This window comes from Strongylocentrotus purpuratus, unplaced genomic scaffold (genome assembly GCF_000002235.5).
Source record: "Strongylocentrotus purpuratus isolate Spur 01 unplaced genomic scaffold, Spur_5.0 spur5_scaffold_20, whole genome shotgun sequence".
NCBI classification, from domain to species: domain Eukaryota; kingdom Metazoa; phylum Echinodermata; class Echinoidea; order Camarodonta; family Strongylocentrotidae; genus Strongylocentrotus; species Strongylocentrotus purpuratus.
Window position 1 is genome coordinate 44,774,267 of NW_022145606.1, and position 19,194 is coordinate 44,793,460.

Here is a 19,194-nt window from a genome sequence, read left to right on the forward strand (position 1 = left end):
GTCTCTCGCTATCCATCTATCGCTCTCTCTCTCCATCCATCCATATCTATCTCTCTCTCTCTCTCTATATATATATATATCTATCTATTTATCTATATATCTCTCTCTCTCCTATCCACCTCTCTCTATCCATCTATCTCTTTCTCTCCTTCTATCTATCTCTCTCTATCCATCTCTCTTTCCCTACCTTTATCCATCTTTCTCACCCTTCTCTCTCTCTCTCTACCCATCTATCTCTGTTTCTCTTTCGCAAAGCACTAAGTCCTTACTCAAGGACCTAATCTTCTTTCTGACAAAATCTACAAACTCTGAACAAAAGCAAGAACCAATATTATTCCAGCTTTTCAACATTCATTTATTTAATTTTTTTCTCTAAAAACAAAATTACTTTTATAGGCAAAACACACCACAATGCAGGACAAACCACAACAAATTTGAAGAATATCTTTTTTTTTTACAGACTTAAAAGATGACTGTTAGCAAATCAATGGAAACATATACGTCTCTGTGTTACATCCCAGACCGAATTTGGTATATTCAATGCTACAATGTATTACTACAGACACGTCACACTAATGCACATATAGAACTTTTTTTGCTCTACATATTGGGCAGGGGAATGCAAAAAACATTTTCATGTATAAATAACATACTCCTATTAATATACACTCAAATGACATACAGTATAGCAGCGGGCATGCATTTACGCAACGTGAAACGTTACATTTGCCTATAAATATACTTCAAATATCACGATACATGGAATTATCGTCATGTAATTTTATAAGCATGATTCATTGATAAATAATTACTATATATGCTTTCAGCCACCAAAAAAAAAATGATTATGTATGATTTTTCGTTCACACAGACAGAAATTCACCAAGAACAATTTTGAGAGACGTGATTAATTTAATTTAAATTCCATAGAGAAAATGCTGAATTGGAAGTAACAGTACATACAAATTTTGCCCAAGTCCATTACATATTCATCAAGCCTTTATTCAGTTATAACGGAGGGATGTGCCAGATTTAATACTTTTTATTTTTTAGTCAGTAATGAAGTCAAACAGATCCATTTAATTGACATGCAATACTCTTTTATTTCTCCCTACGAAGTATATTTTTGCTCAGTTTCTTCTTTTTCGGCAGTCACAAACTCCATACTACTAAAACTTTGCGCTACGGACACATCTAATGAATATATACAGTTTATAGAGACGGTGCAGGAAAAAGACAGAAAGAGAGATATAGAGAGAGAAATATATGAAGAAAGAGAATTTAAGTAGTTTCCACAAGGCATAATGATCTATATACAACATCAATTATCTATCATAGTTTTGGTTTTCTTTCAAGTGATTTTGCTAACATTCAAAGCGGTGCAAAGTTATCATTTTCATCATACTTGTACATGGTAGCTTTACAACAGTGGTGAGATTTTCATCTGCAATTTGAAATGCCTCACTTTCATCCATCATTTTTACAATGCTTCTTTTTTACATTAAACATGTTCTTTTATGCACACGAACCGCCGAATTGAAGACATTTTTGTATGTAGGAGAGTTGCACCACAGGAAGTGATCTCTGAATGGTCCAGGGTTTACATTACATGTAGCGTATGTAATCATTTGACCTCTGTACCCCATTGATGCAACTCTCTGTAGTAAATGCACTCTGAAAACCTTTAAAATGTGTACATTGTGTATACCTGTGGCAAATGAGCTCATCTGCATAGAAAAGCTTTGCATTTTAACTCTTGCATTTCATGACAACAATACACAGTATGACCTGTAAGCACAGAAACTTCACATGCATAAAACTATCACAAGTAGTTGAGAATCAGGAACTTTCATGCAAGAAAAATGGTTGAATTGCAAGGAATTTTATGCAATTCGCGAGTTTCTTGCCATGGAAACGGCCGTCATAAACAATCCATGAAAGCTTCATGCCGTGAACGTTTCTATGCCAACAGCACCTCGTCTACAAAGGCCACATCTTACATGGATGGGCTGTAGGGGGCGCACTTCATAGCCTGAGAGCATCTACGATCCATAATATTTTTGGCGGCCGTACATGCACACGAAAAAATAATGCTATCGCTCGAACAATACAACTGGGAAGAATTAACATCGATGGAACAACATCTGAAATTCGCCAAATACTTTCAGTTTTCAGTATAAAAATGATCTAACTACTGAAAAAGCGATACTAGTACTATCTAATTAGTGTAACCATTGAATAGAAATGATAATCGAAACGAACATAAAACGATCCTTTGTTATATAATAGCATTTGATGTCAAATTATCTACAAACCAATATAGACCTATTTCAATCAACATTACATAGGTAATAAAAATCTTCACATTTTGAAAGAGAAAAAGAAATGTAAATAATTGATTTAAAACCAAAAGTTAAGTTTTAAGTACGGTACCATTGATACAATACCCACACGCTGATTTCCCTTTTACATCGCACCTTTATTGTTGTGAATCATGCTTAACCTTTATTTTACGATGTATATCTTTCTTTAGAAAGAAACAAGTGATTAACATCGATCCGATTGTTCATATGTGAAAAAACCAGACCCCCAGAGCAAAACAGCTGCATGACTTTAAAACCGCTACAAAAATCAACTTGCCACTTTTCCAGGGCAACCTATGCATACCAAAGGGTAAGCCCGTTAAAAATAGCTTGCCCCATTAAGCAAGCTTATCATTAGATACCTGGAACCTGGGCAAGTAAGTTGACGTAAGAGCAAGTAATCTTGATCTCACAAGTAATCTTGATCTCACAAGTAATCTTGATCTCACAAGTAATCTTGATCTCACAAGTAATCTTGATCTCACAAGTAATCTTGATCTCACAATTAACCTTGATCTCACAAGTAACCTTGATCTCACAAGTAACCTTGATCTCACAAGTAATCTTGATCTCACAAGTAACCTTGATCTCACAAGTAATCTTGATCTCACAAGTAATCTTGATCTCACAAGTAATCTTGATCTCACAAGTAACCTTGATCTCACAACTAACCTTGATCTCACAAGTAACCTTAATCTCACAAGTAATCTTAATCTCACAAGTAATCTTGATCTTACAAGTAACCCTTACTGTTATCCTTCCTGTTGAACAAGCCCTTCATCAAAGTTTCAAATTTGAAGTAACTATAAATGAAATAAAGAATGGAATGAATTTTGAAGAGTATATTGAAAGCTCTGTAGAACAAAAGCACTCTATCATTTTCCTCAAAACAAAAGATGAAAAAAGGATTTAAATTTTACTTTGCATTGTGTAGCTCACAAGCACATTGGCTTTGTTCAAATGTACCTATATCAACAGTGCACCTATACATGAAGCGATTTGTGCACATTTTTTTCCCTCTAAAATCCATCTCCATTAGTAACGGTAGAAAGATGATTTCCTTCAGAATTGTACCTTGGACAAAACTTGCGCGTCTTTGGACAATCCTGAACATACATTGTACCAGGTATATTCATAATCTGTCGTTGGGCTGTTTGCCAGCTATTCCTTTCATCAATACATGCATCAAATCCATCAAATTGCCATCTTTTATTTAGTTTTTACAACTGTAATTTCTTCAAATTTCAGAATACCAATTTTTAATTCAAAAGGGCAGTAAATGACCATTCTGTTGTCTCCAAATTGCCTCAAATCCAATTCTTCAGACAAAATATTTTGTTTCTTTTAATTTAAACCCACACTTGGCAGTCACTCAACCCATGCCAATTACCTATTTACAGTTTTTGAATATCCTTATATGAATTACGTTTTTCCTCACAGTTTCCTTACTTAGGCAGTGCAAACAAGCAATTTTATAAACCTTTGGTACGTGTCCCTTCTGTCCCAATTCCTATTTACAAGAGCATTCCAATATAACCACACGGTGCATCCTTTCGCCCCAACTAACTTTTATCGTAACACCAGTCGTGAAAGCTGGCCATGTACCTTTGCGACGACCACAGATACAGAAAAGGAAAAAAATAGGTCACACGAAACAGCTAGGCATAATCATAAAAATCCATTAATACATTTCTTTTGCTACAATTTCTCTATGCATAAAGGGCGTAGTTGTAAGAAACCAGGGCGTGGCACTATGATACCAGGGCGTAGCACTATGATACCGGTAGGAGTCTAGTTGAAGGAGAGGCTTGACGCACCACCTGGGGGCGCCATAATCCTCTGGCCGCTCCTCTTGTCCTTCCTGTCATCAACTTGGCTACCTACAGGGGTCAAAGGTCAAAGAGAAGAGACGGAAAGTTGTTTAAGTAACTCTAAACCGATTTATTTCCAAAGAGGAAATACTAAAAAAAATAAAATTGGTAGACATGTACAAATAGATTCATTCACTTTGTGTTCAAAAGCATTAAAGGCCGTCTGTACTAGTTTGGCTAGGAGGGATTAGACCACCCAGGGTGGTCACTAACAGGTGGCTATCTCATCAACTCAGCTCTCAATTAACATAAGAAAAAGAGGATTATGGGGGATCAATGGTCACTGATTAGGCATTGTTTTCTATATAGAGGGAGCAAGTAGCTACAAGTAGTACAGTGGGGCTTTAAATCTTGATATTATTACAAACATCCATAAACTGTCTGTTCAGAGCCAAAACGGCATTAACTCTGTATTAATGTATACAAGACAATGCCCTTCTGGCTCCAAACAAACAACATTATTTGGTGAACACTTGGTAATATTAACGAGATCAGTGACACCTTCTAAGAGACGATTGGTTTACAAAGGCCAACCATCTATAAAGACCGATGCTTTTTCCTGTTTTCCTTCAAAGTATATCTCCTTAAAAGCCTTCCTATCACTACCTGTACATCAAGAACACCTGCCTGTAAAGATAATTTGATCGTTTTCCTTAAACGGCCTTTACACGTGTGATAAGGTTTGACTCTATACATGCAGTATTAATTTAATATGATTGCAATTGTTCCGAAAGCCATTTGGTGTAAAGGTAATATAGCGATATAAGGTAAAGGTTGCATAAAGAGCATTGCACTGGAAATAAAAAAGGGTATTTAAACAACAAACCTTTGCAAATGAAATATATCTCGAAACTCAAAGGGAAATTGAAAATTAAGTTGAGGGCATCAATCACAGAAGAACATACTGTATGTACAGTCAAACCTGGCTATTAAGACCATACAAGGAAAACACACATTTTCTTTTAGAGGGAGGCAGGCAATACGGATGACCACTAGACAGGTGGCCTTTAAGCAGAGGTGGCCACCTATAGCGACCGCCCAAGGGAAACACAAAAAATGGTCCTTGTAGACAGGTTCCCTTAATATATGTTTCAATGAGAACCCATTTTGAAGGGAAACAAAAAATGTGGTCTTTGTAGACAGGTGGTCACTAAAGCAGGTTTGACTGTATTTGGTTTTTAAGATGGTTTGGGGAGGATAGGAGGAAGGGAAAAATTTACAAATGGAGCAATTTCAACAAGACTTTTTGTTTCAATTCCTTGCAGAATGATATACAAACCAAAAAATAAAATATTGAAATTAACGCTTGGTAAAACATTCATGTTTTTATAATTAAATAATATGTTTGAATCGGCAAAGTTGATCCTTTCAACACACAAAATTTGACAGTAACAAAGAAAATTCAACGTCGGAAATATATCAGTCGCCACCTTCTTAGAATATTTGCAACCATTATGAATAAAACTAATATCTGGAGTAATGTGTAGTTTACCAACGAAGAACGATTAAAATAATTACCAAAAAAATTAAAGAGATCACTCTCCACGAATCACTGTAAATAACACCCCTTCTACGTGGCGTTTTCAACCAAATGCATAAACGGCTCTCCCATTCTCATCAGACAACATTAACAAATCATTTAAAATCAATTTAAACACCTCCAAAATGGATCCCAAACTGAGAGCTTTGGAAGCTTTCTCTTGCGAGGCACCAGCGAGATAAATACAGTCATGCAGCATCGGGATTTGGGACAGTGTAATATTATACAATTTTGTTCACAGGAGGTCCTGCAGTTGTTCAAGTGAGATTTCTTTCGTGGTGATTTTATTTATTGTTTTGTAAGAGCTCTTTTTTTCAATTTTCCAAAATCATTATTCATTTCTAAATCTACCGGTAAATGACTCTCAATTCCCTGCTTTTGTTAACAATTAAATTGTGTCCTTCACATTGACCTTGACACTTTGAGGATGACATTGAGAGGGGAGACATGCTTGAGCGCACACACACACACAGCGATTTGACATTTGCTCCGATAACAATCGCTCCAGGCTGAATTTGTATTATAAATGATACAGTGTGGGGTAAGGGTAGCAATTGGGTTTTAGGCTAAGTTCAGGGCGAGGATATACCAGTAGTGTTTGGGTTTGGTCCGGGATGAAGTTGAGAATTTGGTTAGCAGTAGGGGTTGTAGAGGGAGAGGCTTCAGAAGCTCATTTCCAATTTTAAAAAAAATCTTGACCGTAAATGAATTAAAGGAGGCACATATAAAAAATGAATGCGAGAACCTCAAAATTACTCTTCTACAAGCGTGTATGTCCGTTAGACTTAAGAGTGGGGAATCGACCACGGAGAGATCGTCGCAGGAGCATGCATCTACAACCGCACACCTATAACAGCTACAACACTAGATGGATACTTACAGACACACAGGGGAAACTAGTTGCCTGGTAATTTGGTTGGGTAACCAAGAATGCATTGAAAGTTAGTACAAAAGAGAGTAGCAAGATGGCGGTCTATTGGTGCACATGCTACACATGGATGTGCAACTTGAGAGCTAGCCATTTAATGTATGCAACTCAATGGGTATGCAAATACTGTACATTTAGGGGTCTAATCTACTGTACAAGGCTGATACTACTGCCTACAAGTACATACAAGAGTACTATTCTTCTGTAAATATTGGGCCAGATAGTAATTAGTGAATAAAGATGTTGGAAATATTATCTGAAATCTAAATGAAATTTACACCCCAAGATCTTATCATAATTCACATGGACCTGGATGCCAATAATTTCAAATATTTTCTGAACATTATTTACAAAATTACAGGTCTTCATTAAAGCAAAATTATTTAAAAAAAAAAAAGATTTCATGAAGAGTACCACATCAAAATGTCATTTGAAATGGATAAAATACTGATTAAATATTCTACTATCAATGGTAGACGATTACTTCATAGAATATCATGCAAAACACGTTTCTTTTGCATGAAATTGGAAAATGAGTAACAAATATTTCAGGAAAATTAGTGCCTTAAGCGAAACGTTACGAGACACTTACATGATTATTGCGATTCTTGGACAATGCAGCATACATTGTACGTATACTGCTCAGACAAGAGCGATTTATATCCATTTTCAAAACTACTCGGGAATGGATGTCTTTGAATTACATAAAAGTAAAAGTAGAAATATTCATGGATTTCGCGCAAAGATCGGCAACCGTATTTTTGAACTCTCAAAAATATAAGCATGATTTCTTATGCCTGCACCAATAGAAATGAAAACAATGGAGTGAAGTGTGCAACGCGAATTAAGAACCTGTGAAAACGTTTTGGGGTTGCTCACCGCAAAAAATTAATCATGCGAAAATAACAGCGTTATCAGTAGTCTACGACTGCCTTTTAATTTTGCTGCAGACTTCTAACCAACACCGCCACACAAAACCTCCCTCTATACACATTACACAGTGCTAGGAAAAGCTGCATATACATGTATGAACAGTTACTGCATATAGCAAATACTGCCTTTAAAAAAATAACATAAATAAATCAACAACAAACAAACACGTAACCAACGGGGAACCACAAACAAAGCAAGCATACTGAAGTGAAATCATAAATAAGGAGTTTATGGGGAGAGGGGGTGGGGGGGGGGGGGTAGTATATTTGAATATTCAAAAGAGAGATAAATGGATTCAGTACTGTTTTTTGTGTGATGTACACCATAAGATGTGGAGCAGAATACAGAAATGAATGCATCTGTCATTGTGCCTTGCGTAAAGACATTGAATGCATGATTCCTACAAATTGAACGCACCATTCTTAAAAATTGAACGCACGACTCATATTAATTGAATGCATGATTCATACGACTTGAATGCAAGATTCATACGAATTGAACGCATCATTCCTACAAATTGAACGCACGATTTCTACAAATTGAATGATTATTTATACAAATTGAACAATTACATATTTTAGATACGTAATTAGAGATATGAAATAATGGTTTGGAAATCTTTGTAACATTCTTTTTGTTTCTTTTTTTAGCCCATCTTATCACAACAGTATAATCAGAAATTTTAAAATACCTTCTTTTCCTGTTTGAACATGCACAAATTGACATAGACCTGTTGACAAATATACCGGTACTCAATACCTCAAGAAGATACCTGTACAGAGCACCGACACCTTGCATTCTAACTGCTAATATACAGCCAACAATTAAATTATTCATACCCTTACCAAGTTTTGTAATTGTTTAAGTATATAGAGATGATTTGTCCCAATTTATGTTTCTTTGAGAATGTGACATATTAAAGCTCCCATCTTAAAGTATTCAACAAAGGCCCTAATTCTAACCAGTCCAGCTTTTATTCTCGAGTTACGTAAAACGCGAAAAACATCAAATTTATAAGGGGTATGAATAATTTAGTTGTTAAATGTACATGTACCGGTAAGCTCTAAATATCCAGCAAATACAACAATTAACTACTAAGCAATCGGAAAAGAAGCATTCCTGAATCCTGTACACATTTGTGAACTGGGCCCTCTTTCACAAAACTTGTTATCATTAACCAATGCTAAATTTCTCTGACAAATTAGCTCTCAGCCAATCAGATGCCATGATTTCAGTAGCTTATAACAGTTACTGTAACTTGTGCTTGATAACAAGTTTTATGAAACATGGCCCTGATCTTTTCCCATGCTTTTTGAGTACTTTGGAGGACGAGGAGGAGGATTTATAGACAGTCGTACGAAACAAGGATATTTCATTTTTTAAAGCGATCTAGCGATACACATTTAATACCTTTTTTGTAGTGCTGGGGCGTACATGCCATATCTGGTTAAAGGGATAAAAATTCATATAAAATGTCAAAATCATCCTCTTTTTGGACAATTGCACTGACCACTATAAGAGAATGCATTTTTTAGAGGAACAGGAATCGTAAATATTTTGTTGAGTCTTTTTTGTTTCATTAAGGAAATTCACATTGAATATAATCTCTGGGAGGTGTTTGCATTTTGATTTTGAGAACTGTGATAGGAAGGATAGCCGTTTCGACCCAGTGCTACTTCAAAGGCAGGGATAATAGGGCTACAGTTAGACTAAGGCTTGGGAATTAGTGACAGTCTAACTTAAAGCTAATCTTGGGCTCTGGTATGAGAATCGTATGTCGAGAGAACATGGCTATAATTCATTCTGGATTGTTTATCCTACAGTAGATTGACTGTTCGATCCAGTAAAATAAAAACAAACTCACAAAAACTTGCTGGAAATCATCTTAATAAAAACCACAACTCTCATCTGCACCAAGTGACCTGTGTAACGCGCATGGCCTCGGGCCTACTTACCTTGATTTCCTTATCTTTCTATGCTAACAAAATTGTTTGGCACATGTCATTTATTTGCAACCTTGAACATTCAGTGTCAGTTTTGTTGGATTTTGTGAGAATTTTTTTGCTATATTTACCAGAGCTCAAGATTAGCTTTAATACAAAGGATTGAGAGTGATTTAGCTTTAGATTTTATAAAATATAAAAAGCACTGGATAACCAAAAAAAAACTCTAGGAAACAAAATAAACATTAAATAAGTCCACAAAAAAAATCTTAATGTTCTCTGGAAAATGAACACACAATAAATATAATAGTCATTTTTCGCCAATAAAGTCTGGTTCAGATATGGCCAGGTATACTGCCTGAAAGAAAAGGCTCTTACAGCAAAATAAAACAGATATTAGGAGTAACTGAGTCGCATGCGGGGATGGAAATAGGTATCTGCATGTTACACAGGCGGCTGTGCGTTCTCACTCACAAGTGCATGCGTCTGTGTGTCATTTAATACAGCAACGAGAAGCAAAGCGTTGCATTCCATTTTGCCGCAGCATTTATTTGAAGGCAATTTACAGTGCCACATGTGAACAAAGCTTACGGGATCGGGGCAGAGGGGTTAGTGAGGTCACACAAGGTCATTGACCTGAAAGAGAAAAGCCTAATCTGAGAAGGTGTCACTGACCTTATAGTGTTAAAAACCAGATCAAATCACGACACAAATATGTACACTACATTAAGAACAAACAAATTCTGCTATGGAAACAGTTGGTTTTACAGTCATTTCGAGACTGGAGGTTAAGAGAAGGTCATGGACAGGGTGATAGAAGGTCACATGAGGTCACACAAGGTCACTGACCTGACAGAGAGAAGCCTGATCTATGGAGGTCACGTCCTCCGTGCTTGTTCAGTTGAGCGGGTTCATCGGACTGCTGAGGGGATGGGCCAGTCCTGCGGTAGTTGTTCTGGACCGGCTGGCCTGTATTCTTGTGGATCGGACCCTCGTAGCCGTCCCGGTCGACGCGCTTGTAAGCATTGACCTGAAGTAAAGAGCATACAGACACGTCTTGAAAACAGAATAGTGATGATGGAGGCTTACTTCAATATTATAAGACAAAAATTGCCTGCTTCTATACAAAAATTGGTCCATACATGTGTATGCTAATGAATGATTCTTAAAAACATAGTTCGCTAAAATATTTTGTTAGAGAAAGATGTGCCTTGTCCACATCTCTCTCTCTCTCTCTCTCTCTCTCTCTCTCTATCTCTCTCTCCCTCCCTCTCTCTCTCTCCCTCCCTCCCCCTCTCTTTCTTTTTCTTTCTCTCTCTTTATTACCCTCACACTTCCCTATCCTGCTTTCTCTCTCCCCCTTTTCTATACCTCTCTCTCTTTATCCTTCTATCTATCTTTTCTCTTATTCTCTTTCTCTAAATCAAGTCCCAGATGAACCTTACTCTATCTCTCTCCCTACTCCCTCCCCCTCCCTCTCTCTATGACCCTCACACTTCCTTATCCTACTTTCTCTCTTTTTTCTCTCCCCCCCCCCCCTCCCTTTTCTATATATCTCTCTCTATCCTTCTTTGTATCTTCTTCTCTCTTATTCTCTTTCTCTAAATCAAGTCCCAGACGAACCTTACCTTTTCTCTTTGACTGATCCTTGAGTAAGCCTCCGGAGCATGAAGTGGACGAGAGATGAATCGACCGGCTCCTTGGGATACGTGCAGCTGAGGGGAGACGAGGGGTAGGATTAGTAATGGCACTGAATTTATCTTTAGATAACCTAAAGAGGGTCTGAATAATTGAAAGGCAGTTTAGTGATATTATGCTGTTCATCAACCAATAATTTCAACACTAGTACCACTATATTTCATTTTCATCACCTTCTTCTTCATCATCATCACCATTATTATCATAAAAATTGCAATTACTGCTGCCATCATTGCTATCAGCATAAAAACAACCATCATAATCATCCACTACCATCACCATTACTAAAACTGCAATCACCAAAACTGCCATCATCATCAACATCATATTTATCATCCTCTTCCTCATCATCATCATCATCATCATCATCATCATCATCATCACCATCACCATCACCATCATCATTAAACCACCACAATCACCACTACCACCTCTATCATCGTCACCACCACCACTAACATCATCATCACCATCACCACCACCACCACCACCACCACCATCATCATCATCACCACTACCACCACCATCATCATCATCATCATCATCACCGCCATCATCATCACCACCACCACCACCACCACCACCATCATCACCATCACCACCACCACCACCACCACCACCATCATCATCATCACCACTACCACCATCATCAACATCATCATCATCATCATCACCACCACCATCATCATCATCACCACTACCACCACCACCACCACCATCATCACCACCATCATCACCACCACCACTACCTCCACCACCACCACCACCACCACCACCACCACCACCACCACCTCCACCACCACCACCACCACCACCACCACCACCATCACCACCTCCACCACCACCACCACCACCTCCACCACCACCACCACCACCACCACCACCACCACCACCACCTCCACCACCACCACCACCACCACCACCACCACCACCACCACCACCACCACCACCACCACCATCATCACCATCACCATCATGATCTTACCTCTCCATCTTCTAACACCACTCTGCCGTTGCTGATGACGGTGAGAGGAACACCGTGGCACTCCATACCCTCAAAGATATTGAAGTCTACAGCCTACAAGAAAACAAAGAGAACAAAGCACATTGATACCCTGGCACCATGGACTAACATTATCTTCAAATGTTGATTTTAAGTATATTTTCTGCCAAATGTTCTTTTCAGTTATAATCTGTCAGTTTATGACAGGTTCAGTGACCCAATCAAAATTCTATATGAAGTGTCTCTCGAAGTTCCTCGGTCTTGAACGAACCGTTTCACATTTCATACCCTGTTGCTCCACATTCTGTGAACATCATCTAGAAAGCCTTTACGAGGTCTTCCCCTCTTCTTCTTTCCATGAATACGACCTTCTATGACTCTGATCATCAAGCCCTCATCATGCCGCATTATGTGTCAAGGCCATTTCTTCTGTCTCTCACTAATCAGTTATAATATCTCCAAACTAATGTAAACAAATATTGTTATTAATGGAATTATGTGTTCACTGAACCACATTTATTCATTTTTTTTGTTAACTATGAAAGCAAAACTCTAACTTGGTGTGAAGAAAGTGATGGACGTTGGACTGACCTGGTGATGCGTCTCCTTGGAGATGACCCTTGTTGCCATGGGATCCCAGATGACCACATCAGCATCTGACCCTACTTGGATCACACCCTGGAAAATGAGCATGAACAAATACAGTCAACAACTAAATAATTTACAATAATACAGTCAAACCTGTCTATAGCGACCGCCCAAGGGAAACACAAAAAGTGATCTTTGTAGACAGGTGGTCGTTGAAGACAGATTCTCTTAGTACATGTTTCAAGGAGAATCCATTTTCGAGGGAAACAAAAAATGTGGTCTTTGTAGACAGGTGGTCACTAAAGCAGGTTTGACTGTAATAAAATAATATTCAGTTCATGGAGACTGTTGTTGGAACAAATAAGCAAGGAAGACCAAGAAAGAGATGGGAAAGTGACATCCTAGTATAGGCAGCACCTTCCAGAAGGTATATAGATCGTTTAAGATAGGAAAAATGGTTTGAATATGTTTGTGGCGCCAACGTCTTTAGGGACATAGTGACAGCTTAGCTTATAGTGCATATCACATCATAGCTATATGTAAAAAGTAAAATCTCTCCTTATAAAAAAAATTGTTGTGTTTCCTCACCTTTCTTGGGTACATGTTGAAAATTTTGGCAGCATTGGTACTTGTAACAGCCACAAAGCGGCACTCATCAAGCTTGCCGGTTTCCTGAAATGAAATCATGATTTCAAAGTTTATATATGCAGTCAAATTGCAAAGAATGTATTCTAGTTGACGTAGTCAAATTTCAAAGAATGCATTCAAATTTCAATGAATGCAGTCAAATTTCAATGAATGCAGTCGAATTTCAATGAATGCAGTCATATTTGAATGAATGTATTGATGATAATGATGATACATGTTTATATCCAATGTATTGTATTAGTTGGTTTCCATCTCAACAAAGATGCTTTTGAGCTATTCACAACAAAACAAATAGCGAGTTGTGGAGGGGTGGCACTAAACATTTGAAGGGGAGGGGATGGGGGGTGGACAAAATTTGATGACATGTCTGTGGACAGGGAAGAACTGGAAATTCTTCGTATTTTAAAATCAAGCTTGACAAAAAGGGTCTCATGATACAAATGGTGACGGAAGCTGAGAATCCTCTGAAAGGAAGGCCCCTCCCCCTCCAAAAAAAAGAAAGTGTTGAATGTATTTCAACTGACCACACCTTTCTCCCTTATAACAACCATCATACATGTATATCCCTCGCTGTTATCTTTTGTTAAGAATCTCAAAACACAATGTGATTTTCAAATAATTCAGAGAAATGCTACCACCAGCGAAAATCAATCTTCCAGTGGTCGATTCAAAAGAAATCAAAATTTTCAAAGTGCACATGTCAAAGGTCATATACTACCACTTACCACGCCCTTCTCCCAGATGACAGACATCCTGTCCTCTACACCATTGACTCCATTTGGAATCTTGGTGAAGTCGTCCTTCCCCATGGCCTTCTGCTCAGACTTGAAGGTACAGTGATCGGTTCCCGTCAGCTGCAGGTCGTTGCTATGGAAATAAAGGAGTGTAATCTTGGTATTGAACTTGGAATCGTACATAAGTGAATCATCTACAGTGAAACCTTTCTATAAAGACCTCTCGATGGAGACAAGATAAGTAGTCTTAAAGGGATCCGGTAACTTTGTTTCAGATTCTGGATTTAGCTCATGCTGCAATGATAATTATAAACCTTTAGATCAGTCAGGAAGCCGATTGACTTTTACAAGCCCATCACCTGTCTGATTATCAAGATATTTATGATTGAAATTACAAATTTTGAAAACCATTTGCCAAACGGTTTTCATAACACTACAGTCTATTGGGGAAAACGAGTATGGTAAAACCGGTCACTCAAAGATTTTTACTTTTTTGAGGCACTTCTTGATATTTTAAAGCACAATTTTTTTAGGGCTTCAATATTACACTATATCACAGACAGTGATAACACTTAGGGCCGTGTATCTCAGATTTAACATTGTTAAACGATCCCTTTAATGCAAAGGTCCGTTTAGTACATGTATCCATCAAAAACCATTTTCAAGGGAAACAAAAAATGTGGTCTTTGAAGACAGGTGGTCACTAAAGCAGGTTTGACTGTATTAAGAGTTAGAATGGCACAACTCTACAAGAAATTATTACAGTCAAACCTGCTTGAGTGACCACCTGTCTATAAGGACAACAATATCTGTTTTTTCCTTTTAATATGGTTTCTCATCGCAACATGTACTAAAGGAACCTGTACATAAAGACCACCTGTAAAGAAAGACAACTTTTCTTGTACAAAACAGAGCTGACTATTTCCCCTCTTATTGCATAACTATGTTGAACTTGTTGACAATTATTTGCCGGTACACTGTAAATTTCGGGCAATTTTATGAATTTGAAGTGTTTTAAAACTTGTTCTCACTTGGCAAGTAGATCCATGAGATAGCCGGGAGTGGTGGGGTCTGGTCGTAGAGGGGGTCCCATAACGTGAGCCGCAGCGTGGAGCCATTCATGATGGAAGTAGTTTGTCCCGTCTGTACCTAGGCCAGCTGCAATAGGCTCACCAAAGATCACCTTACCTATGGGTGAGAATGAAAAGAGAACGTTTGTTCAATAGATAACTAGAATTGATAATAATTACAAATCAGGAAGTGTTTCACAAAGACTAAGATTGACTTTAAGTTAGGCTTAACTATGGCAGGCCATTCATGCCACAGGTTGCTCTCACTATTGGTCTCTCAATTACGATCTCTAGATAATATTTTATCCTTCGCTAATAAATAAACTATCAAAAAAATGTAAATTCTGTAGATTGCGACCACAATTTATATGTCCCTTGAGAAACCAATGCCAGGAATGGTTAGAGGAACTAGTGGTATGAATTGCCTGCCATAGTGAAGTCCAACTTAAAGTCGATCTTAGTCTTTGTGAAACACCCCCCTGGATTTATAAGGTGCTTACTACTGTCTCTAAGCACTTTACAGAAATTAAATTATTACCCTGGTCATCGGATTCATTCACGCACACAGTGTGCACCATTTCCACTCCCTGGGGAGTAAACCTACCATATGGTCACCATTAGAGCATATGGCAATTACTAACACAAAGGCTTTTGTCATCCTACCAGGACCCCGTATCTCTCCTGGCTCTGGAATGGCTAATATAGATTAATGTCTAGGCAAAGGACATTAGTGCTGTGTCAGGGAACCCAAGACCTTTGCGTTTCCAGTCGAAGTTCTTTCATACTGTATGAGGAATATTAACACTGTGGGAGCATCTAACAAAATGAATTATTCATGAGCATTCACTAATGCCAATCCTTGATGCTGATACCCAGAATTGTTCATACTGTACATGAGAAATATTTACACTGTGGGAGCATCTAACAAAATGAATTATTCATACTGCCTATCCTTGATGCTGGTCCCACATTCTATTCATACACGATGAGTTAAGTCCACACACTAGGGAGCAGCTCACAAAATGAATTATTCATAACAACCAATGCTGATACCTAAAATTCATCTTTATGTGTGTGAAAAATCTATACAAAAGGGAGCATCTCACAAAATGAATTATTCATAACTACCAAGCCTTGATGCTGATACCCATAACTCATCATAATACATGGGAAATGATCTATTCAAGAGGGAGCATCTCACAAAATGAATTATTCATAACTACAAAGCCTCGATGCTGATACCCATAATTCATCTCCATGTGTGGGAAATATCTATACAAGTGGGAGCATCTCACAAAATGAATTATTCATAACTACAAAGCCTTGATGCTGATACCTAATATTCATCTTAATGTGTGGGAAACATCTAATCAAGAGGGAGCATCTAACAAAGTGAATTATTCATAAATACCAAGCCTCAATGCTGATACCTATAACTCATCATAATACATGGGAAATGATCTATACAAGTGGGAGCATCTCACAAAATGAATTATTCATGAGCTTACCCTGTCTCCTTGCTTTAGAGATCTCATCTGCAGCACTTTTGCTCATGACATGCACGACGTAGAGAGGAGAGTTGACTTGGTTAGCGATACAGATGGCTCTGTTCACTGCTTCTGCTTCAACCTATGGAATACACAAAGTATGAGATATTATGAAGGTGACGATTTCAAAATATAATCCAATAACGTTCGATTGCGGAGATTTCGATTGATTCTGTGCGACGAAATCCTAGTGTTTCGCACTAAGAAAAATTGCGGAATGATAATGATCTGTGCATGCGCGGACGGGTTCAAAATATAATCGAATAATGTTCGATTGCGAAGATTTAGATGGATTCTGTGCGACGAAATCCTAGTGTTTCGCACTAAGAAAAATTGCGAAATGATAATGATCTGTGCATGCGCAGGCGGGTTCCAATATATTCTCGAACGAGAATTATAAAAGTAAAATGTCACATAATTATGAAGATGACAATTTCCCTTTTACTGTCTGAAATGTAATTTGTAATTATTTGTAGTATACAAGAAATGCTCAGTGTCTTTGCTCATAACATGTACCACATACAGAGGAGAGTTGAATTGGTTAGCAATATAAAAAGCTCTGTTAACTGCCTCGGCCTGCATCTGTATAAGACATAAATCCTTTTTTTTTTTAAATTGATACTATTTCATGATAATAAGTTCACAATAATCGTAAATCATCATCTTCTTCTTCAGGATAATCTGCCTCCTTCACGTGACTGCTGAAGATTCTTGCAGATCATTATAACTATTGTTCTTTAATTTCAAAATTATGTTATATGAAATATTCAATTGAAAAGAATTATTTAAAAACACTTTTCTATTATTTGGGGGGTCCCTAGCTATTTAAAACCATATCCCAATTTCACCCCATTTTACATTGTCAGTATCAAAACATGGCCGAACACCACATACTTAAAGAGAAGGTCGAGCTCTGGGAAGAGGGGAAAAATACTTTGTGAGCGGTTCCATTCTTATTATGCAAGTGTGGAAGAACATCAGATGAAAATATTCCCTAAAATATCTAAATATGGCATGTAACATCATAAAAATCGGGACAGATTTTTATGCCACATGTTTGTGTAGTCCCATATACATCTTTCTGTGTACAGTGCTTGTAACTTTACCAAGACTGGGCCAACTTTCTTATAATTTTGATGCTTCCAGAACCTTGCAGTACACACCAATACTTATATGCTAGATGATCAATGTTTTATGATCAATTTCACAACGTTTCTTTCACAATGCAACTGCATGAACAGAACTCAACTTTATCTTTAAAGGAAAGATTAAGTCATGAAAAATATAAAGTTTTCTTACATCCTCTGGTCTGCTCTGAAGATGACCTTCAGGTCCGCTGATGCCCAATTCCAACAGCTTCTTTGTGTTCTGTAACGAAAAGAGAAATAAAGATCAAATTCAATATTAATAGATGGTAAAAGACAAAACATGAATATGATATGGGCCCAATGGGATAAGAAGAATCCAGAGATGCCAACTTTTGGAAATCAGAAATAGGGAGGATTTGTAATCGACACCAATTAATGTGCGCGTAGCGCACATCTCGAGCGCGTAGCGCCCGACACATGCGGCCGGGGTCCAGGGCCCGCCTTAGGGCCCTGGAAGCTCTGGGGTTCTAGATGCTCTCTGGTGCAATCTGAGCCTTATTTTGGAGCATTTTACATGTGTATTTAGTTAAATAATTCCCCCTTTTTTTTTAAATAACATAAAAATTGTACAAAATGCATGATGAATTACTTTCAGACTTCCGATTACACAGGTACTTGATACTGTATTCGGTCTTATACTTCCGAGACCATTTCCTGGTCTTATTTTGCTGATTTTCCGCCATTTGGATTCTGTGGCAATATCCACGCATTGGTTACGGCGATCCATATGCTGAAACAATCTTTCGCTACTCTTAATTTGTCTTTTAACATAGTGGAATTATTACATGCTTAAGTTAGCAGATGATATTTCTCTTTCAATTCACAGATATATATACTGATAAGCGCCCTCCAAAAAAAATCATAATAAAAAAAAAAAAAAAAAAATCATTTTTTTTTTTTTTTTTTTTTTTAATAAATCGGGAGGATAAGGATGGTGATCGTAAGGTCGGGAGTTGGGGTGAATTATCGGGAGCCTCCCGATAAAATCGGGAGGGTTGGCATCTCTGAGAATCATGTAACAGATTACAATTACATATATGATGATATATATTTACTACATTTGCATGTATCACATATCATATTTTTGATATTTTTGGTAATGGGGTTTGCCATCGATAGGCCATGGCTTTTGCAAATCCCACTATATTTAAATTGGTTTGTGTTCTATACTTCCTTACCC

The 19,194-nt window shown here is 37.6% G+C and overlaps 1 protein-coding gene across 1 annotated transcript in view; it reads right to left on the reverse strand.

Annotated features, from left to right (window-relative positions):
* Positions 1 to 334: 334 nt before the first annotated feature.
* Positions 335 to 19,194, reverse strand: part of LOC579662 (dihydropyrimidinase) — a 45,788-nt gene continuing 26,928 nt past the window's right edge. Inside the window, exons 7-17 of the mRNA XM_030993452.1 lie at positions 18,166 to 18,234; positions 16,828 to 16,948; positions 15,281 to 15,437; positions 14,241 to 14,382; positions 13,456 to 13,539; positions 12,871 to 12,957; positions 12,262 to 12,354; positions 11,207 to 11,293; positions 10,428 to 10,608; positions 3,108 to 4,243; positions 335 to 3,017 (exon numbers count right to left, since the gene is read on the reverse strand). Of these exons, the coding sequence (XP_030849312.1) occupies positions 4,155 to 4,243; positions 10,428 to 10,608; positions 11,207 to 11,293; positions 12,262 to 12,354; positions 12,871 to 12,957; positions 13,456 to 13,539; positions 14,241 to 14,382; positions 15,281 to 15,437; positions 16,828 to 16,948; positions 18,166 to 18,234 (1,110 nt within the window). The 3' untranslated portion in view covers positions 335 to 3,017; positions 3,108 to 4,154. The remainder of the gene's footprint in view (positions 3,018 to 3,107; positions 4,244 to 10,427; positions 10,609 to 11,206; positions 11,294 to 12,261; positions 12,355 to 12,870; positions 12,958 to 13,455; positions 13,540 to 14,240; positions 14,383 to 15,280; positions 15,438 to 16,827; positions 16,949 to 18,165; positions 18,235 to 19,194) is intronic.